The 21,195-nt window shown below is 62.0% G+C and overlaps 2 protein-coding genes across 2 annotated transcripts in view; both read left to right on the top strand.

The window, feature by feature from the left end:
* Window positions 1–834: 834 nt before the first annotated feature.
* SNRPE (small nuclear ribonucleoprotein polypeptide E) lies at window positions 835–3,564 on the top strand. Its single transcript, XM_068159444.1, has 5 exons — window positions 835–956; window positions 1,108–1,134; window positions 1,752–1,814; window positions 2,861–2,939; window positions 3,373–3,564. The coding sequence occupies exons 1-5, from the start codon at window positions 903–905 to the stop codon at window positions 3,426–3,428; spliced, it is 279 nt and encodes a 92-aa protein (XP_068015545.1). The 5' UTR covers window positions 835–902; the 3' UTR covers window positions 3,429–3,564.
* Window positions 3,565–6,329: 2,765 nt separating this feature from the next.
* Window positions 6,330–21,195, top strand: part of SOX13 (SRY-box transcription factor 13) — a 49,346-nt gene continuing 34,480 nt past the window's right edge. The window contains 2 exon segments of the mRNA XM_068159737.1: window positions 6,330–6,443; window positions 12,436–12,569. Of these exon segments, the coding sequence (XP_068015838.1) occupies window positions 12,565–12,569 (5 nt within the window). The 5' untranslated portion in view covers window positions 6,330–6,443; window positions 12,436–12,564.

Raw genomic sequence — 21,195 nt, 5'->3', positions numbered from 1 at the left:
CCTGTAAATATTTTATTCTTCCATTTTATATTTGTATTATTTAAGGGATTGTATCCAACCTGCTCTGGCCTCTGCCCTCAGCTGTGCCCTGGGACAGCCTCAGCGCTGCTTGGAAATAAACCTGGCACAGGGGAGGAGGCTCTGCCTGCTCTGTCTGGGGGGAGGGGGGCACGGGAGGGTCCTGGGGAGCACCAGGGAGTCCTGGGGCTGCAAGAGGGGCGAGGGGAAGGGTGTAAGGGGCGAGGGGAAGGGTGTAAGGGGCGAGGGGAAGGGGGTGGGGGGCGAGGGGAAGGGGGGAAGGGGCGAGGGGAAGGGGGTGGGGGCCAGGTGGCACAGGGCATCCCAAGGAGGTGCAAGAGAAGCTGGGGGAGGGATAAGGAACATCCCCGAGGGGAGTATGCTAGAGCCTGGGGTGGGGTACAAGAGGGGGCTGGGGAGCAGAGAAGGGCCTGGGGGTGGCACAGAGTCTCGAGGGGGGTACAGGAGGATCCGGGGGGGCAAGGGGCAGTGTAAGAGAGCCCAGGGCAGGGCAGAGAAGGTCCTGGGGAGAAGGCACAGAGTGCCCAGGGGGTGCAAGCAGCACAGAGAGGGTCCCGAGCGGGGCTAACAAGAGGGCCAGGGGCAATACAGAGGGTCCCAGAGGGGGGTGTGTGCGGGGGGGGCGCTACAAGAACGCCCCCGGGGGAGGCTCCCCCTGCGCGGAGCAGTAGAGACGGAGTCCTCCCGCGGCCTAGAGCGGCGCTGGGGCGGCCGGCGGCATCCCGGCGTGCCCTGCGCGCGGCCGGCGGCATCCCGGCGTGCCCTGCGCGCGGCCGGCGGCATCCCGGCGTGCCCTGCGCGCTCCCGCCGTGCGCAGCGGCTTCCGGCGGCGGCAGCGTGAGCCGGCAGCGGCAGCGGCAGCCATGGCGTACCGCGGGCAGGGCCAGAAGGTGCAGAAGGTGATGGTGCAGCCCATCGTATCCTTCCCGTGCGCCCGGGGGGGGCCGGAGCGGGGCCGCGGGGGGCGGGGCCGGGGGGGGGGGCAGGCGGGGAGGAGCTGCGGCGCTGGCCTGCGAGGCGCCGAAGGGCCCCCGGGGGCTGTGCTGGGTCCTTAACGATCCGCTCCAGAACCTCATCTTCCGCTACCTGCAGAACGTGAGTACGGCGGGGCCGAGGGTCGGGGCTGCCGGGGGGGGGGGGGGGGGGGGATGTGCTGCTGCCTTCTGGGCCCCTGTGAGAGCGAGCACGGCCCCGCCCCGGGCTTCCCCAGCTCAGGATTCGGCTTTTGGAGCTGGTTTCAGCTGAACCGGGGAACCGCAGCTGGGCAGGGGCCGGGGGGGAGTCACAACAACGGCTCGAGGGTCGGAAGCTCTCTGCCCTGAGGCCAGGCTGAGGTTTGGGGTTGTTCAGCCTGGAGGAGAGAAGGCTCCGAGGAGACCTTTTCAGCGCTGGAAGGAGCCCTGAAGGAAGCTGGGGAAGGACTTTTTGAGCAGGGCCTGCGGTGACAGGACCAGGGGGGATGGTTTGAAGCTCAAAGAGGGAGATTGGGACTGGAGAAATGTTTGACACTGAGGGTGGTGAAAGCCTCCACCAGCGGGGTGGGAGATGCCCCCTCCCGGGCACCCTTTCAGGTCAGGTTGCTTGGGGCTCTGAGCAGCCTGCTCTGGTTGCAGATGTCCCTGCTGGGTGCAGGGGGGTTGGACTGGATGACCTCCAGAGCTCCCTTCCAACCCTCCCCATGCTGTGACTGTGTTTGTGTTCCTGTGCTGCAGAGATCCAGGATCCAGGTGTGGCTTTATGAGCAGGTGAACATGAGGATAGAAGGCTGCATCATTGTGAGTACCAAGGTGGAATAGAATCAGGGAATCAGCCAGGTTGGAAGAGACCTCAGAGCTCATCAAGTCCAAGCTGTCTCCCAACGCCTCCTGACTACTAAACCATGGCTCCCAGTGCCACATCCAATCCCCTCCTGAGCACCTCCAGGGATGGGGACTCCACCACCTCCCTGGGCAGCTCATCCCAATGGCCAACAACTCTTTCAGGGAAGAACTTTCTCCTCACCTCCAGCCTAAACCTCCCCTGGCACAGCTTGAGACTGTGTCCTCTTGTTCTGGTGCTGCTTGCCTGGGAGAAGAGCCCAACCCCCACCTGGCTGCTACCTCCCTTCAGGGAGTTGGAGAGAGCAATGAGGTCTCCCCTGAGCCTCCTCTTCTCCAGGCTAAGCAACCCCAGCTCCCTCAGCCTCTCCTCACAGGGCTGTGCTGGAAGCCTCTCCCCAGCCTCGTTGCCCTTCTCTGGACATCTTATGGCATCCCTCTTCCCAGCCCTTCCCACCTTCCCCTGCCCTGCAGTCCAAGGAGACATGGAAGCACCACAGCAGGTCAGCCAGGGATGGTGCCTGAGGAGGGAGGAGTGCTGAGGCAGGGAGGTTTACCTGGGGTTTGCTCTTTTGTTGCCTTCTTTCTGCATCAGGAAGGACATTTCAGACAAGCTTCCTCCTTTGCACAAGGGTTTGCCTCACTGCAAACCAACCTGCCCAGCTCAGGGCTGCTGAGCTCTGACACCCAGCACCCAGAGCGGCTGGATCAGACCCCTAGTCCCACAAGGAGGTGCTCAGCCCCTGAGGCCTGGTGGAGCTCACAGCTTCTTAGAACAGTTTGGGTTGGGATGTCCTGCCCTGCCCTGCCCTGTCCTCCTCCTCCTCCTCCTGATTGTTACCTTTCAGGCTCCTAAAACTGCTGCTTCCTGCCAAAAACCACTCACTGTGGGCCCTGCAAATACTTCCTGGCTCTGCAAATGGTTCCTTGTCCAGCCCTTGCCAGCACAGCTGAGGGTGGTTTGGAGGCTTAGCTCACTGCCTGCTTCTGTTGCTGCTTTTCAGGGCTTTGATGAATACATGAACCTGGTGCTGGATGATGCAGAGGAGATTCACTCCAAAACCAAGTCAAGGAAGCAGCTGGGTAGGTTTGTGTGCCTGTCACCTGAGTGCTGCCTGCCTCCAGCCTTCCACACAGGAGGAGCTGCTCCAGGCCCCTGATCATCTCCACTGGGCTCTCTCCAGCAGTTCCCTCTCCCTCTGGAGCTGGGGAGCCCAGAGCTGGGCACAGTCCTCCTGCTGTGGCCTCAGCAGGGCAGAGTGGAGGGGCAGGAGAAGCTCCCTGGAGCTGCTGGCCACTCTCTGGTGCCTGCAGCCCAGCACAGGAGTGGTGCTTGAGGCTGAGCTGCTGCAGTGTGGAGTGTCAGGGTGTAGGGAGGACTCAGTGGTCTGAGCCTGCTCTGCTGCCCTGGGGGCAGCTCCAGGGGCACCTTGGGGCTGTGGAGTGGCTCTTGGGAGCACAGAGCTGTCCCCAGGGCTGGGACCTCTCCAACCCTGCTTTGCTTCCTCTCTTGCAGGTCGGATCATGCTCAAGGGGGACAACATCACTCTGCTCCAGAGTGTCTCTAACTAGGCTTGGCTCTCCACTTGGAACAGCAGCTCCAGAGGGAAGGGAGCATTGGTGGGGGCAGGAGCAGCCAGCTGAGAGCCAGTGTGGTGTGGCAGGGGCAGGCTGCAGGTTCCTGAGGGCAGTGATGGGGGAGGGGAGGTGGGGGGAAGGGTTTTGTAGTTTGGAACAATTAATTTCTTTCACCAATAAACATTTTCCATGGTACCTGGAAGGGGTAAAAGCTGCCTCTGCTGAGACCCCCAGGGGCAGGAGTGTATGGGGAGGGGTTTCCAGCCTGGAGCTGTGCAGTCCCTGGTCACTGGCTGTGCCTCCTGCAGTGTGGCAGCTCCCTGAGGGGCAGGAAGGGAGCTGGGTCAGGATGCTGCAGCAGCAGTGCCCTGATCTGTGGTGTGGCTCTAGTGAGGGACTTGGGGCCCAAGCACCACACCCCAACACCTGCAGTGCTCACTGCTGGGTGTGCTGGGCAGTCACTGCAGGAAGGAGTTCTTCAGGAGGCTGCTGAGGCTCTGGCACAGGCTGCCCAGGGAGGCTGTGGCTGCCTCCTGCCTGGGGGTGCTCAGGGCCAGGCTGGATGAGGCCCTGAGTGTGGTTGGGAGGTGTCCCTGCCCATGGCAGGGAGGTTGCAGCAGGTGAGCTCTGAGGTCCCTCCCAACCTGAGGCCTTGTGGGATTCCATGAGGTGAAAGAACTCTTCCCAAGCAGAGCACCCAGCTGGTGCTGAACCTTCCACTCTGGCTGCAAGATCTTGGAGACTCCTGGGCTGGGTAAGATGATTTCTGTCAGGCTCCACCACTTCTGCTCACCAGATTCTGATGGCTTTCTCCTCTGCCTCCTCTCTCCCTGGGCACTGTGGTCACATCTCCAGCCCCAGGAGGGAAGCTGGGAGGAGCAGCACAGGGAAGGTGTTGAGCCAGGAGCTGGAATGTGGTGGCTCAGAGCTCTGTTGACTCCAAACAATGCCTGGGGCAGGGCAGGGCTGAGGGCCCTCAGTGACTCAGTTGTCTCAAGCAAGGTGGTGGCCTGAGGAGCTCTGGAGGAGAGCTGCAGGCTGGGCAGGTGGCTTAGCAATGGAAGAATTCCTGCAGAGGGGAGAACTCAGAGGGCCACAGAGTGGTTTGAGTTGGAAGGGACCCTCCAGACCCTCCAGTTCCAACCCCTGGCTGAGCATTGCTCAGCTCCCCTCTGGGGCTGCTGCTCTGCAGGCTCTCAGCCTTTGCTCCTCACAGAGATGCTTCAGGCCCCTCAGCAGCTTTGTGGCCTCTCTTGGACTCTCTCCAGTGGTTCCTTCTCTTGACCTGGGCCCAGTTTCTCTCGGGCAGTAGCTGAGGTGCTGCAGGGAGGGAGGTTTGTGGTGCAGGGCTGTGAAGCTGCCCTGCCTGCATCTCTGCTTCCTCAGGCAGGTTGGGGCCTTGATGCTCCCCAGACATCAGACTCTCTTGGAAGTAACTGCCAAGGAACCAGGCTGGACAGGGCTCTGAGCAGCCTGAGCTGGTGGAGGATGTCCCTGCTGCCTGCAGGGGGCTTGCACTGGATGACCTCTGGAGCTCCCCTCCAGCCCAGACCATTCCAGGACTTCTTTCCCAGTGTCAACCTCTTTTAACTCCCAGTTTGTCTTCATTCCATAGAATGGGGGTTGGGGAAGACCTTTAAGCTCATCAAGTCCAACCAGCCTCTTAAGTCATCACTGCCCTGCTGGGATGTGTCACATCCCTTTGCTTGGCTCATCCAGGGCCACAGAAACAAACCTGGCTGGGAGCCTCCCTGGGTCTGTCCTCCTTCCTCTGTGCCTGGCAAGAGGCTGCCCTGGGCATTAGGAGAAATGGCTCCTTCCTATCAGCAGGGCTGCTGCCAGCTCCAGATTGTCCTCTTCAAGGCACCTTAATGCCTCCTGAAGCTGCTCTGCTGCCTGATAGCATCAGAGGAGCTCAAATGAATGTGGATATTGGGGCAGGTTGATGATGGGAGGAAGGAAGTCTGTGCTAATCAGCTCTGAAGCATCTCATGGTAAGGCACCAAAATAGGCACTCATTATGCTGGGGGAAGGGAGGGAGCTGCAGAGGAAGAGGAGAAGCTCCCCAGCAGGAAGCTGTGAAGGCTGCAGAAAGCCCAGAGGAGAGCCTGGGTGTGTGTGGATGTCCAGGAGGAAACAAAACCTCATTGTCTGAGTTGCTCCTGGCAGTGGAGTGTTGTGCTCCAGGAGCTTCTGGGCATAGCCAGCACACAGAACCACCCTGGCTGTGCCCAAGCTGCCTTCCCCTGGCTCTGCCTTCCCCTGGCTCTGCCCAAGCTGCCTTCCCCTGGCTCTGCCTTCCCCTGGCTCTGCCCAAGCTGCCTTCCCCTGGCTGTGCCCAAGCTGCCTTCCCCTGGCTCTGCCTTCCCCTGGCTCTGCCCAAGCTGCCTTCCCCTGGCTCTGCCTTCCCCTGGCTGTGCCCAAGCTGCCTTCCCCTGGCTCTGCCTTCCCCTGGCTCTGCCTTCCCCTGGCGCTGCCTTCCCCACCCAGCACTTTTCTCTCCTCACCAAACCCCACGGCATTGACTCATCTGAACTCTGCCTCAGCTTTTTAGCTCCCAAACCCTCCCAAGCTTCCTGAGCCTTCCCCGAGCTGCAGGTCGCAGGTTCAGGGCTGGGGCTGGAGGAGGCTTGCAGAAGGGTGCAGCAGACAGGAGAGGGTGCTGCGGGCTCGGCCAGCGGCCGCTGCCGAGTGCCACAGGCAGGCGCCCGGCGTTCCCCGGCAGCTTTATTGGCTCCCGAGCGAGCTGGAGGACAGCGAAGCGGGCTGCTGGCCGGGCGGCTGGCCGGGCTGCTCTCCGGGCTGCTCTCCGGGCTGCTCTCCGGGCTGTTCTTCGGGCTGCTCTCTGGGCTGTTCGGCCAGACTGCTCTCAAATGCTGCGGCGGCCGCGCAGGGAGCTCGGATGCCCTGGCTGCCAGCGCCTGCCCTGGCTGGTGCCAGCCCCTGGGGTGCCGCAGGAGGGGATGAGGAGTAGAAGGTGCTGAGCGAGAGGCAGTGAGGAGGAGCAAGGTAGAGTGAACGTTTCCAGCCGGCTTCTGTGTTTGGAGGACTCCCCTGGCTTGGCTTTGCTGCTGCTGCCTTTGGCTTTTGCAACTTGCTTCTCCTCCGGGGCAGGGGTGGGGGGGAGCAGGGAGGGGGTTGGGGGGAGCAGGGATTGGGGGGGTGGGGGTGGGGGGAGCACGGGGGTGAAGCTCTGCCAGGGGAGGTTTAGCTTGGATATTAGGAAGAGTTTCCTGACTCAGAGGGCTCAGGGTTTGGAGCAGGCTGCCCAGGGAGGTGCTGAGTCCTCATCCCTGCAGGGAGACCTTTCCTGAGGGTGTCTGAGCCAGGCCCAGGGGAAGGGTTTGGAGCTGAGGAAGAAGTTCTGCAGTGTGAGGCTGCTGAGGCTCTGGCACAGGCTGCCCAGGGAGGCTGTGGCTGCCTCCTGCCTGGGGGTGTTCCAGGCCAGGCTGGATGAGTCCATGAGCAGCTGAGTCTCGTTGAGAGGTGTCCCTGGGCATGGTGGGGAGGTTGGAGCAGATGATTTTTGAGGTCCCTCCCAACCTCAGCCACTCTGATTCCACCCTGCAGTGAGCAGGGACATCTGTAAGCAGATCTCTTCAGCTCTGTAACCTTCTGAGTGTCTGAGCAGTGAGTGTGGAGCTGCTGGGGCTGTGCAAGGGGAAGATCCTCCTTCACCTTCTGCCTGCAGCCTTCATCCTCCCCCCTTCCCCTCCTCAGAGCTCCTTTCTCCCACAGCCTCAGCACCTCCTGCTCTGGGGCAGGTTGCTGGGGAACTTGTTTCAAGGGCTGCTATGGTTTAAGGGTTGTGTGCCTAAAAATAAGGACATCAAAGTGACAACGGAGGAAGGTCAACGACTCCCAAGCGGCTTAGGAGCTGTCCCCTTAGGGCAGCATCTGAGTACGGAAAGCTCCTGCGGAGGGCAGGGGCAGGAGCTGGGGGAGAGCAGCCTGCAGCCACTCTGCTGCTCCCCTCAATCCCTTCCCTGTTGCTCTTCCAGCCCCACCCTGGGGATGGAACCACTTGGGGTCGGCTCTGCTCTTTTCTCTCCCTGATCTGTGAAGCCCAGTGCCCAGGCTGGCTGGAGGTGGGGGCTGGTACCCACCACAAGCAGCTGAGCTGCCGTGGGCAGAGGAGTTTTCCAGGCAGCTCTTCTTCTGCCCTCCCCCCCAAACAAAAGCCCTGCAGAAGGCTTCTCCTCTCACACAATGCCAAGGAACTGGCTGCAGCAGGTTCTGCTGGTGGCAGTCCCCTCGCTTGGCAGCCCACCCACAAGGTGCCCAGCAGGGCTGCCCCCACCCCCCGCGGGGCCTTTTCACATTCAAGCCCACCAGGGGCATCCTTCCCATTGTCTGTGACAGCGCTTGGAAAAATGAGTCCCAGGCACGGTGCCTGCCCGCGGCAGGGGAGCTCTGCCACATGAGCAGCAGCAGCAGCAGCACTGCTGTGCCCTCTGCCCCTGCCTGCTCCCCAGCCAGCAGCCCCCTTGCCCCTGGCGCTGGGCCCAACCGCTGCCAGCCCGGGCTTCGGGGGGGAGCTGCTCCCTGACAGCCACAAGCCTGCAGCCAGGTGCCACAGCATCAGGGAGCCCTGGGGTCGCTTGGGCTGGCAGCAAAGACCTTGGAGGTCTTCCACTCCAATCGTCCTCTGGCTCCAGCGGGGCTGGGGCTAAGCCCTCAGCCCCACAGCTGTGAAACACCTCCAGGGCTGGGGGTCTGCCCCCTCCCCGGGCAGCCTGGGCCGGGCTTGGAGAACCCTTCCAGATCCTCTCCTGCTGTCCAACCTCAACCTCCCCTGGGGCAGCTTGGGGCCATCTCCTCTCCCCCTCTCACTCGGTATCAGTTGCTCACTGCTGGTCACAGCCTCCTCCACCCCTCAGAGGACAGAGTTCTGCTCCTTTAGGTCTTCTCTCTCCCCCTGCCTTATTTCAGCTCAGTTCCTCTGCACTGCTCCTTGGGCCTTGCTCCTGCCCAGCACAGCACCGTGGTGGGTGAGGCTTTCTGGGCTGGTGCCTCCACGATGCCAGCTGCTCTGTGGCAGAGCTGTGGGGATGTGGCAGCTCTGCCAGCCCTGGTGGGACAAAGGCAGGAGAGGGCTTCAGGCTTGGGCAGTTTGTTGGTTTTGTGTTTGTTTGGGGAGGAGAGATTCAGACTGCAGAGAAGGAAGAGGTTTTGTATGCTGAGGCTGGGGAGAGCCTGGCCCAGGCTGCCCAGGGAGGAGGGAGATGGTCACTCCCTGGCCCCAGTGCAGCTCAGCTTGGTTGGGGCTCTGAGCAGCCTGCCCTGGTTGGGGCTGTCCCTGCTGGCTGCAGGGGGTTGGGATGGATGAGCTTGGAAGGTCTCTTCCCACCCAAAGCATTCTGGGCTGCTGGGGTGGTACTGATGGAGCCCCAGGACCTCCTTCCAGGCTCTGCCAGCACAGAAGGTGGATGAGGTCAGGCTGTGCTGCAGGGGCTGCAGCTCCCCCAGCAGCCTGAGCTCCCCTGCAGCTGCAGCCCTGCTCCTGGCTGCTGCTCCTCAGAGTCTTTCCTTATCTGCTCTTCCTCAGCCTCCTGTCTGCCGAACTGGAGCCACTTCTAATGGTCCCCTGGGGGGGTGCTGGCTGATGGGGGGGTGGTGGTGATGATGTCCTCAGCTGAGTGGAACCACCCTGCTGCCTGCAGCTCTCCTGCTGCCAGCCAAGCTGCTTCCCCAGCGAATCTGAGTCTCCTGGGGACACTTCTCCCCTTCCCCAGGCTCCCTGCTGGGCAGGGTAGGAGCTAAGGAGACTTCAAGTTGCTCATTTCTCATCTTGTGAACTGAGCTAGGAGCAGGCCAGGCCCAGCTGCTGAGGGTCTCAGAGGCTCTGCTGGAGCTCAGTGGGGTTTTGGACATGCTACAGAGCAGAGGAGAGCTTTGAGCAGCCACCAGCCCCTGAGGCTCTGACCCAGACTGCAAGGTCCTCGCTGCACAGAGGGATTGGGGCCACAGAACCATTGAGCTGCTGTGGTTGGAAAGGATCTTTAAGGCCACTGAGTCCAACTGCCAGGCCCCCACCAACCCATGGCCCCCAGTGCCACGTCCTGAGGCTCTGTGAGCACCTCCAGGGGTGGTGACTCCACCTCTGCCCCTGGACAGCCTGCCCCAGGGCTGGACAACCCTTTGGGGGAATAAATTGTTCCCTCCAAGATCCATAGAATTGGTCTGGCTGGAAGAAGCCCTCCAAGAGCATGGAGTCCATCACCTGAGAGTGGCTTAGGTGGGAAGAGGCCAATCTAGGAACAAGCTCTGCCCCAGGAGGCTGCTGGAACACTGCAGCAGGTTGCTCAGGGAGGTGGTGGAGGCTCCATCCCTGGAGATGCTCAGGGTGAGGCTCAGCAGGGCTCTGGGCAGCTGCTCTGGTGGAGGAGGTCCCTGCAGGGTGCAGAGGGCTTGGGCTGGAGGAGCTTTGGAGCTCCCTTCCCACCCATTCCAGGGGTCTGTGACTCCAAGCCTGCCCTGCCCCAACCTCACCATGGTTTGTGCCAGGGGCACCTGCAGAGCTGCTCTCTGCCCCCTGAGCTGCTGTCACCCCCTGGGGCACTGGGGGTGCCCCCTCCCCAGCCAGCTGCAGGTGTCAGAGGAGGGGAGGGGGGCACAGGAGGAGAGGGAGGCAGGCGTTGGTGGAGATGAGCTGTTGAGGTAGCACAGGAGGCAGCAGCAGCATCTGCCTGGCAGAGGCTTTGTTCTCAGCTGGGGCACAGTGGAGCCTCCCCCCAGAGCAGGCTGCTCCGGAGCCCATCCCTTTATCAGCCATCAGCCACAGAGCTAATATTCACTTGGAGGAAGTGAGATAAGATCAGAGCCCAGGGTGGGCTCCGAGGTGGGTGCAGGAGACAGGCAACAAGGCTGGGGGGAGAGGGCAAGGGGGGCTGTGGTAGGAGCTCCTTATCTGAGAGGAAGCTGCACTGTTCAAGGGGCAGAGAGCATCTGGCTGGCTGGCTGAGCAGGCACACTTGTGGCACCAGCTCTTGCCAGGGGCATGAAAGAGTCCCCAGCAAGGGACACTGCCAGCTCCTGCACCGGGCTTGGCACACTGCAGACACCACCAGGACTCTGTCTGCCCAGGCTGGGGTCGGTCCAGCCCCCGTGGGGAGCTCAGCACTGCCACCCCACCCTGGGCTGGCAGCTTCAGAGGATGAGAGCAAATCCCCAGGGGCCCAGGGATCATGGCAGAAGCAGGCACAGCAGCAGGATGGGCACCTTGGTACCCCAGGGGGCCAGGGATCATGGCAGAAGCAGGCACAGCAGCAGGATGGGCACCTTGGTACCCCAGGGGGCCAGGGATCATGGCAGAAGCAGGCCCAGCAGCAGCAGGATGGGCACCTTGGTACCCCAGGGGCCAGGGATCATGGCAGAAGCAGGCCCAGCAGCAGCAGGATGGGCACCTTGGTACCCCAGGGGCCCAGGGATCATGGCAGAAGCAGGCACAGCAGCAGCAGGATGGGCACCTTGGTACCCCAGGGGCCAGGGATCATGGCAGAAGCAGGCACAGCAGCAGGATGGGCACCTTGGTACCCCAGGGGGCCAGGGATCATGGCAGACACTGGCCCAGCAGCAGCAGGATGGGCACCTTGGTACCCCAGGGGCCCTGTGCACCCTGATCCTGTTGGGGATGTCCCTGGGCATGCTGACCCTTCCACCCCAGTGCATCCTCTGGCATCCATGGGCTTGGCCTCTGCAGGCTCCAGCCCAGCTCCTGGAGGGGGCACACATCCCCTGGCTCCCCCTCAGAGGCAGCAGAGGGATGTGCTCAGGCTCCAGCAGCTCTCACCACCTCTTTTGCCCAGGGAGCTTCTGCTGCTCCCCAAACAAATCTCTTGGTGATTTCTTTTTCTTTCCCTCCAGACCTTAGCTCCTCAAGGCTCCTGGGGCCCAGGCTCCAGCCTCACCTCCTGATTTGCTGCAGGGTGGTCATCCTCCTCCCCTCAGCTGAGCTTTGCCCAGCCCCAGCCCCCTCCTGGGGCTCAGCCTGGGCCTCCTGGATGGGTTACTCCCTTCCCAGCTGCTGTGAGCTGCCTGATGCTGGAAGGCTTCTCTGGGGGCAGCCTCTCTCATTCCTGCTCCATCACTCTCCCAGCCCACCCCCAGCACCCCCTGATGTGCTGGGGCAGCTCTGGGGGGGCTCAGCTGGGGGCTGGGGCTGGCTCCCTGCTGCCTCCCCCAGCTTTTCCATAGCACCCAGGTTGGTTTGTGCAGAGGAGGAAGCTCTGCACAGGAGCCCTGAGCTGGGGGGGAGGCCCCAGGTCTGTGCTCTCCTTTCCCAAATCTCCTTCTCCTTTGGTGCTGAGGAGGAGCTGGGCACCAGCAAGTGCCTCTTGCTCTGCTCTGGGGGGGGATGTGGGTCCTTGGGGGGTGCTGGGGGAGGAGAGGTGGCAGCAGAGGGAGTTGGAAGGTGGTCACAGTGGCTATGGAGAGAGGAGCAGCAGCAAGCAGGGGCCACAGCCTCCCCCAGCGTGGCTGGAGCCTGGCACCCCCCTGGCCTGCCAGCGAGCTGCCTCCCTCCTGCTCCTGGCAGCTTCAGCTCCCACCCTGTGAGATGCCAGGGGGGATTTTTGGCCCCCTCAGCCTAGCAGAGGCTGCCTGGAGCCCACAGGGGTGGAGGGAGCCGAGGCTGAGCCCTCCCTGCTCTCCCCCCACCTCCCCCGGGGGTCTGTGTGGAGCTCCCTGCGCGGCTGTGTGGTCTCCATGCCTGTGCCCACGCTGTGCCAGGCCGTGCCCTGGGCTGTGCAGGCACAGGCTGGCTGCAGTGTGTGCCCTGCCTTTTCGGGAGGGGGTGGGCAGGGAGCTCTGCCTGCCTGCTCCTTTGGTGTCCCACACACGGAGCCTGCCTGGCCCTCGGGAAGCCTCCACGCAGTGCGGGGCTGGGCTGGGATCTGCAGCGAAAGCAAACAATGGGATCCCCAGAGACAACAATGCCCCATTGTCCTTTGAAGCCATAACAATGAGACAATGGCCCACAGTCTGCTCCCTTTATTCCCAGGCACACCCCCAGCCCCCTCCCCTCGCAGCCCTGTCCTGCGGCCCGGGGGCTGGCTGAGGTTTGGGGGACCAGGACCTGCCGCCGCTGCTCTCCTTGGCTCCCCTCCCTGCGTGGCTCCCACCCTGCCTCATGAGGTGAGTCTTGATGAGGGGGAGGTCCCCCTGGGGTCCCCTGGCTTGTGGCTGGGAGGAGAAGGAGGTGCTGATGGCTTCTAGCAGGCTGTGGTCCTCAGGGTTGCATCGGGGGGAGGTCAGGCGGTGCCTGCCCCCGGGAACAGCAGAGCTTTGTTGTCTCCGGGGGTGGCCACTCGTCCCTCCCGGTGCTTGCCTGATGTCTCCTCCTCCTCCTCCTCCTCCTCCTCCTCCTTGTGGCCTTAGAAACCACCTCAGTGGCTGTGTCCACCCTGGCCACTGGCAGAGAGTGACAAGGGGGAGTGGTGAGGTGGGGGCTGGGGGCTTCTCCTGGTGCCAGGTGAGAGGAGGAGAGGAAAAGCCCTGGAATGGTACCAGGGGAGGGTTGGGTTGGAGGTGAGGAGAAATCTCCTTGCTGCAGGAGTGGTCAGGGACTGGCACAGGCTGCCCAGGGAGTCTCCACCCCTGGAGGGGCCCGGGGGTGGGGTGCAGATGGCACTTGGGGCCAGGGGTTGGTGGCCATGGCGGTGCTGGGCTGGTGCTGGGCTCCAAGATCTTGGAGACCTCTTCCAGCCAAGACAATTCTATGCAAATGCTCCACGGGAGGGTGGTCCTGGGGGGGAAATGGGGGGTGGGGGGGGGACTCCCCCATGCTGCAGGGAGCTGAGGCACCTCAAGGAGCCATAGAATTGTGTTTGGAAAGGACCTCTCAGATCACTGAGGCCAACCTCACCCTCAGGGGCCTCTGGGCTCCTTCCTGGGTGCCTCTGCTCTCTTCACCCAACCCTCCCCAGGGGGAGGCCCTCAGCTGCTCTGTGCTTGCCTCTGATCCCCAGCAGCTCTCCTGGGCCAGAGGGGCGAATCCCCCTCCCTGCTTTGCCAGTCCTGGGCGCTGGTGGCTGGCAGCAGAGGGGATGGGTGCCCACCCTGAAGCCTCAAGGAGCTGCTGCTGGCTCTGGGCACCTCTCTGTGCCCTGCTGGACCTGGGCACTTCTTTGTGCCTCCATGCCCCAGCTCTGCATGTGGCCCTGGCACCGGGTGCCCATCACTGTGCCAGCATCCCTGCCTCATCTGCTGGGAGTGGGACAGCAGCAAGCTGGGCTCTGCTCTGGGGTTTTTTTTTCCCTCTGTCCATCTTTCAGAGAGAGAAGAACCCAGCACTGGGCTTGGGGACCCCCTTGATGTCCCCAGAGGCCACCACCAACCTGCTGGGAGCTCCTAGAACCCCCTCCCCCCCTTCCCCCCCCCCCTCCTCCCAGCTACCTAGGGGCAGCCAAACCTACCTGAATAGGTAATGAAGGGAGGGGAGAAAAGAGCCGCGGAGCACTTTGTGCTGCCAACGGGGCCGGGGGAACAATGGCTAAATACAAATCACCCAGAGAAAAGGGAGAGGGAGAGAGAGAGAGAGAAAGAGAAAGAGAGAGACAAAAGAGAAGAGCCCCGGCACAAAGGAGAGGAATGAAATGGTAAAGTAAAGTCAAACAAAAAGGAGCCGGGGCCGAGACAAAAGGAGGGAACAATATCCCCGAGGCAATAGGCTCCTGAACAATGGGGACAGTGACAGCGGCACAAAGCCGCAGTGTTTGCGAGCAGACGTTATCTCACACAGCCGCTGCCAGCCCGGGCCCTGCCGCTGCTATTTCAGGGATGCTTTTGTGCTGCGCTGAACAATATTCCTTGCATGGCTGCAGAGGGATGGAGGAGGATGAGGGGGGCTTGGGGCTGCTGCTTTCTACTCCCCCCCCAACATCTCTCTCTCTCATTTTGTTTTGTGGCCTTCCCGGTGCCAGCTCTGTGATAAAAACCAGGTTGAGCCCCTTGGAGAGCTGGGCAGAGCTGGGGGGGTGGGCACAGGGCTGGCAGAGCAGAGCCGGGGATGCCAGGGAGGGATGGGGCAGCTTGGTTGGGTGGGTGAGCAGAGCTGGATGCCAGCCCCTGCAAGGGACAGGCTGGGAGAGCAGCACTGCTGGGCAGCCCTGGCAGCCCTGGCACCACAGGGGGAGGGGGAGCTGATGGCTCTGAGGGCCAGCAGCTTGGCAGGAGCAGGAGCTGGGGGCTGGGGGGAGCAGCACCCCAGGGTGAGCAGGAGCTGGGGGCTGTGGGGAGCAGCACCCCAGGCTGAGCAGGAGCTGAGGCTGTGGGGAGCAGCACCCCAGGCTGAGCAGGAGCTGGGGGCTGTGGGGAGCAGCACCCCAGGAATGAGCAGGAGCTGGGGGCTGGGGGGAGCAGCACCCCAGGAATGAGCAGGAGCTGGGGGCTGGGGGGAGCAGCACCCCAGGCTGAGCAGGAGCTGAGGCTGTGGGGAGCAGCACCCCAGGGTGAGCAGGAGCTGGGGGCTGTGGGGAGCAGCACCCCAGGGTGAGCAGGAGCTGGGGGCTGTGGGGAGCAGCACCCCAGGGTGAGCAGGAGCTGGGGGCTGTGGGGAGCAGCACCCCAGGAATGAGCAGGAGCTGGGGGCTGTGGGGAGCAGCACCCCAGGAATGAGCAGGAGCTGGGGGCTGGGGGGAGCAGCACCCCAGGCTGAGCAGGAGCTGAGGCTGTGGGGAGCAGCACCCCAGGGTGAGCAGGAGCTGGGGGCTGTGGGGAGCAGCACCCCAGGGTGAGCAGGAGCTGGGGGCTGTGGGGAGCAGCACCCCAGGGTGAGCAGGAGCTGGGGGCTGTGGGGAGCAGCACCCCAGGCTGAGCAGGAGCTGGGGGCTCTTGGACAGAGGGTTTCATGCCTCCTGTCCAGGGCTCTCTGAAGCAGGGCAGCTGCAGGCCTGAACCCAGGGCTGGGCAGAGCAGGAGGAAGGATTTTGCTGCCTGCTTTTGTTACAGGCCCTGCAGGTTTTTAACCTCTGAAGTGTGGGGGCAGGGGAGGAGGTGCCAGCTGGACTGAGAAGCCCCTCCCTGGCTGCTGGCAGAGCTGCTGCCAGTTATGGCTCCCTGGCATCCCTCTGTGCCCCATCCCTCTGTGCCCCATCCCTCTGTGCCCCTGCCCTCTGTGCCCCTGCCCTCTGTGCCCCTGCCCTGTGTGGTGACCATGGGAGTCACCCAGCCCCTGTGGGCACAGTGTGGAGGGAGTTAAGCTGCAGGTCAGGGCTCTGCCTGAGCCTGAGCCTGAGTCTGTCCACTCTGGGTGAGGATGTTCCCAACCCATCCAGCCTCTTCCTGCCAGGCATCAAGTTGTGCTCAGCCTGGAGCCAGAGGCAGGCTGGGCAGCTGCCCCTCATTTTCTCTGGGGCTGGGGCAGGGCAGGGCACTGCTCTGGGCCCTTTCTGTCCTGATGTCCCCAGTGCCCACCCTGGGCTGGTGTCAATCAGAGGCAGCCCCTGGGGATGTGCTGTGGGAGCTGGAGCTTGGCTGCTCCCTCACACAGCTTCCCCAGCCCGTGGGGGAGGCCTCTCTTGCTGGGGCTGTGATGGTTCCTGGGCTTCAGGGGAGCTGGTGGAGGCTGCACCCAGCTTTTGTGTGCAGAACTCTGCCTGGGGACCTTTCTGGCTGGCTCCTGGTGTCTGCTCCTGCCTGGCACACCCCAGGGTGATGCAGCTGTGGGCACAGCCCAGCCCAGCCACCAGCAGCAAGGCGCTGCTTTTGCTGGCAGTGGAATGGAATGGAATGGAATGGAATGGAATGGAATGGAATGGAATGGAATGGAATGGAATGGAATGAAATAGAATAGAATAGAATAGAATTGAATTTGAATAGAGTTGAATAGAGTTGAATTGAATTGAATTGAATTGAATTGAATTGGACCAGGTTGGAAGAGACCTTTGAGATCACCAAGTCCAACCTCTCACCCAGCACCATCTGAGCAACTCAACCATGGCACCAAGTGCCTCATCCAGGCTGTCCCTAAGCACCTCCCTGGGCAGCACATCCCCAGGGCCAATCTCTCTTGCTAGGAAGAATTTCTTCCTCACCTCCAGCCTGAACCTCCCCTGGCACAGCTTGAGACTGTGTCCTCTTGTTCTGGTGCTGGGTGCCTGGGAGAAGAGCCCAACCCTCACCTGGCTCCAACCTCCCTTCAGGGAGTTGGAGAGAGCAAGAAGGTCTCCCCTGAGCCTCCTCTTCTCCAGGCTAAGCAACCCCAGCTCCCTCACCTCTCCTCCCAGGGCTGTGCTCCAGACCCCTCCCCAGCCTCCTTGCCCTTACCACAGCCCCAGGGGCTGCAGCACCCAGGCACCTCCTGATCCAGCTGGATCTGTCCATTTGGGCAGGGAGTGCTGTTCCCACAAGCCACCCATCCCTTCCTGCAGCCCCCACCCTGCTCATGCCTATTTTCCCCTCCCCCCTCAGGTCCTGCATCCCTCCTCATGCCATCCCACCCTGGGCACCTCACCCAGCTACCATAAATGGGAGGGGAGGAGTCAGGGTGCTGTGAAGACCAAGTCAAAGGCTTCCCATATCAGTGCCCATCTCAGCCAGCCAGGTTTAGCTCAGGGGTTGAAGCTCTCACTTGATAAAAAGCTGCCTCCTCCTGATATTGATCACGTTATCTGAGGGGACATCCTGTTGCTAACTTTGGCTGCTTCCTCCCCTCAACAGCTGGTGTGCAGCTACAGCTGCTCTCAACCTGCCTGGTGGGGCTGGGCAGGGCATGGGGAGGGGGGTGGGGGTGGTTTGGTGCACCTCAGGATGGATCCTGGGGTTTGGCTGGCTGTGGGGGGGATGGCAGGTGTCAGAGTGGGGGTTTGGAGCACCTCAGAATGGATCCTGGGCTTTGGTTGACTGGGGGGGGGGCAGGGCAGGTGTCAGAGTGGGGGTTTGGAGCACCTCAGAATGGATCCTGGGCTTTGGCTGGCTGTGGGGGGGATGGCAGGTGTCAGAGTGGGGGTTTGGAGCACCTCAGAATGGATCCTGGGCTTTGGTTGACTGTTGGTGACCAAGATCCTGCAGGAAGGCTGCAGAGGGACTCTCCATGAGGGTGTCTGGAGGACAGGACAAGGGAGAATGGTTTGGAGCTGAGGCAGAGCAGGGTTAGACTGGGGCTGAGGAAGAAGTTCTGCAGTAGGAGGGTGGTGAGGCTCTGGAATGGGCTTCTGGATGCCTCCTCCCTGGGGGTGTTCAAGGCCAGGCTGGATGAGGCCTTGAGCAGCTGAGTCTAGCTGAGAGTTATCCCTGCCCACAGTGGGGAGGAGATGAGCTCTGAGGCCCCTTCCATGCTAGGGCTCTTTGACACCTTGGAGGTGCTGCAGTGAGCAGGGCTGCTCCTGCCCTTCCCTTCAGGGCACTGAATGCAAGCAAAGGAGCAGCAAAGTCCTGCTCAGGAAGATGAGATCCTGCTCAGCTGTCTGGGCTTGTGCTCTGAGCTGTCTGGAGGCACCAAGTGAGCCCAGGAGCTGCTGCTGTGTGGTGCTGTGCAGAAATGAGCAGCCATGGCAGCTGGGGACGAGGTGGTGCTGGGCTCATGGCTCGACTGGATGACCTTGGAGGTCTTTCCCTGCTTTAATGCTTCCACCAAAACGTGCTCTCCCCAGCTCTAAGCCCTCAAACCTTCTGTGGCTTGCTGGAGAGGCAGCTCCATGGTCTGCATCCTGCTCGGGGCCAGGCTGGATGAGGCTCTGAGCAGCCTGGGCTGGTGGGAGGTGTCCCTGCCCATGGCAGGGGGGTTGGAGCTGGCTGATCTTGAAGGTCCCTTCCAACCCAACCCATTCTGTGACTCGGTGGATCTGTGAGTCCTGCTCTGCCTGCGGCACGGCCAAACCCTTTGCGAGTCCTTGTTCCCAGAGGGGGAGTTGGTTGTGCTGCGTGCTGGACACCAGTCGAAACCGCTGCCCCCGGGGGACCTGAGCTCACTCCACCCTCCCCAGGGCAGCAGCTCTGCTCTCCCACCCCTACCCCTCCTGCTCCCAGCAGGCTCAGCCGCACCAGTGAGTCACCAGGCGCTGGATTCCAGCTCCCCAGAGGCAGGCTCGGTGCTCTTTGGTCTTGCTCGGGAGGACTTCCCTCGCTCCGCGCAGCCCCTTCCAGGCAGCACCCAGCCTGCAGGGGGCCGGGGCTGGACGCGTCGCCTCCGCTTCATCCTTCGGCTCTCTCTGCCTCATCCTTCGGCACTCTCTGCCTCATCCTTCGGCTCTCTCTGCCTCATCCTTCGGCACTCTCTGCCTCATCCTTCGGCTCTCTCTGCCTCATCCTTCGGCACTCTCTGCCTCATCCTTCGGCACTCTCTGCCTCATCCTTCGTCTCTCCCTGCCTCATCCTTCGGCACTCTCTGCCTCATCCTTCGGCACTCTCTGCCTCATCCTTCGGCTCTCTCTGCCTCATCCTTCGGCTCTCTCTGCCTCATCCTTCGGCACTCTCTGCCTCATCCTTCGGCTCTCTCTGCCTCATCCTTCGGCTCTCCCTGCCTCATCCTTCGGCTCTCTCTGCCTCATCCTTCAGCGCTCTCTGCCTTGAGTGAGGAATTCCTCTCTTCTCTTGAGCCCTGCTGGGGGGGAGAAACCCAATCTGCCTCTTTTTGTTTTGAGCCGATTTTGGTGAAGTTGGAGGGAGGGGTTTTTTTTTTGGGTGGTTTTGGGGTCGGTTTTCTTTTCCCCCTTTGGGTCGCAATTAGTTGGTCTTTAAACCCTCGCTAACCCTGAACAGCCTAACGGCAACAATAACGCCGCTCCACACGTCCCGCGGTGCCACCCAGCTAAAGATTACCCTCGCTAATTAATTAAGCTCCGACCTCCATCCCCCCCTCCTCGCTCCCCGTCCCCTCCCGGCAGCACTTTCTTAACGCCGAGGAGAAGAAATCGCTGAAGAGTCTCTTAAGAAAAAGGACATAAAGGCAGGGAAAGCCAGGCACCGAAACAAGACAAATGGGGATTTGGAGACAATCTGGGCCGGCTCCATGTGACCCCGAGAAGTGGACCAGGCAGGAGAAAAGAGGCCCAAAAAAAATGCCAAGCACAGAGCCCGCCAGAGAAAAACAAACCCCCGGCTTCAAAAACCCGGGGCAAGAAAAGCGCCGAGATGAAGGGAGGGACAAAGCATCAAAGGGACGAGAAACCAAAGGCGTCGGAACAAAGGACAAGCTGGAACAAAGGAGCAAAGAGGGGAGAACAAAAGCACTAAATAGAAAACAAAGGCAGGGGACAAGGGCAGCCCCCTCGGCTGGGCTGAGCTGCGGGGTCCCTGCCCGCTGGGGGGTGGGTGGGTGGCACGGCTGGAGCTGTGGGTCCCCGCCGGAGCCGAGCTGGCGGAGGGTGATAGAGCCTGGGAGGGATGACCCCCGGCAGCCCAGTTTGGCCTTTGCATTGGAGGCGATGGGCTCGACCCCCCCCTCCCCCCCGCCAAGTGCTGTCTCAGGCACTGCCTGGAGGTCGGCAGCAGCCTGGGGATGTGGCTTTGCTCCTGCGCTGCCCTCCGGCCGTGGCCTCCTCCCATCCTGCTGTGTGGTCTGACCAGCCCTGTCTCTGTCCCTGCCTTCATCTCTCCCTTCTCACCTCCCTCTTTCCCTCCCTCCATCCCTGCTTCTATCCCTGCCTTCATCTCTTCCTTCTCACCTCCCTCTTTCCCTGCCTCCATCCCTCCCTCCCCAGCTGTCTCTCCAGCACACTCTGCTCAGCATCACCCCTCCACCACAGCCCCCCCCAGCCCCTTGTCCTGCCTCCCACCCCGACCCCGTGGTGTGGGGACCTCTGGGGGTGCTCCCAGGCTGGCTGCATCCTTGCCAGGCTGTGGCTAATCCCTCAAGAGAGGAGGCAGGGCTGGTGCTGTGTGTGTGGAGCTCACTTTGGTTCAGCCTTCCTGGTGAGGAGAGATTCTCATCAGCTGCATCAAAGCCAACAGCAGCAGCCAGGGTGGGAAGAGAGAGTCCTGGAGGTCATGGAACCCCAGAATGGTTTGAGTTGGAAGGGACCTTAAAGAGCAGCCAGTTCCAACTCCCTGCCATGGGCAGGAACACCTCACACTAGTCCAGGTTGCTCAGAGCCTCCTCCAGCCTGCTCTTACACACTTCCAGGGATGAGGTTGCCACAGAAGTGCTCAAGACCAGGCTGGGTGAGGGTTTGATGAGGTGCTGCAGTGCTGCTTTTCTTTCCTCTCCCTATTAAATCCCTCTTTGGAGCTGGAAGTCCCTGGCAGGGAGCTGTGGCTGTGTTACAGGTGCTGACCCTCTGGGGGGGGAGGCTGCAGGTACCCCCAGGGCTGGGCAGGCAGTGAGGGCTGAGGATGGTGCCAGTGGCTGGGAGCTGGGGTGCTGGCACCCTGCTGCACCTGGGGGTGCTGTGGCTGCTGGTAGCTGTGATGGGTTTGGAAGCAGCAGGTGATGCTCTCTGGTCTCAGGTGATAGAAGGAGAGGCAATGGCCTGAAATTGTGCCAGGGGAGGCTTAGGTTGGAGATGAGGAAGAATTTCTTTGCTGCAGGAGTGGTCAGGAGTTGGCACAGGCTGCCCAGGGAGGTGGTGGAGTCCCCATGCCTGTGGCCATGGCCCTTGGGGCTGTGGTTTGGTGGCCATGGTGGGGTTGGGTTGGATCTTGGAGGCCTTTTCCAGCCCAAAGAATTCTGTGGTTCTATTGCAGTCTCTTTTGGAGGGGCCAGTCTGTGATCCTGGGGCTGATCTCTACCACCTGCCCTGGCTGAGCACCTTCTCTGGGGGCCAGCTGCTGGCATCTCCTCTGTGTCCTGCCTCCAGGCAGCACTGGCCAAAGCCACCCTCCT

The sequence above is a fragment of the Melanerpes formicivorus genome, unplaced genomic scaffold (assembly GCF_026170545.1).
Source record: "Melanerpes formicivorus ecotype bairdi unplaced genomic scaffold, bMelFor1.0.p_v2 SCAF_46, whole genome shotgun sequence".
NCBI lineage: Eukaryota > Metazoa > Chordata > Aves > Piciformes > Picidae > Melanerpes > Melanerpes formicivorus.
This window is presented reverse-complemented; position numbering and strand designations above follow the sequence as displayed.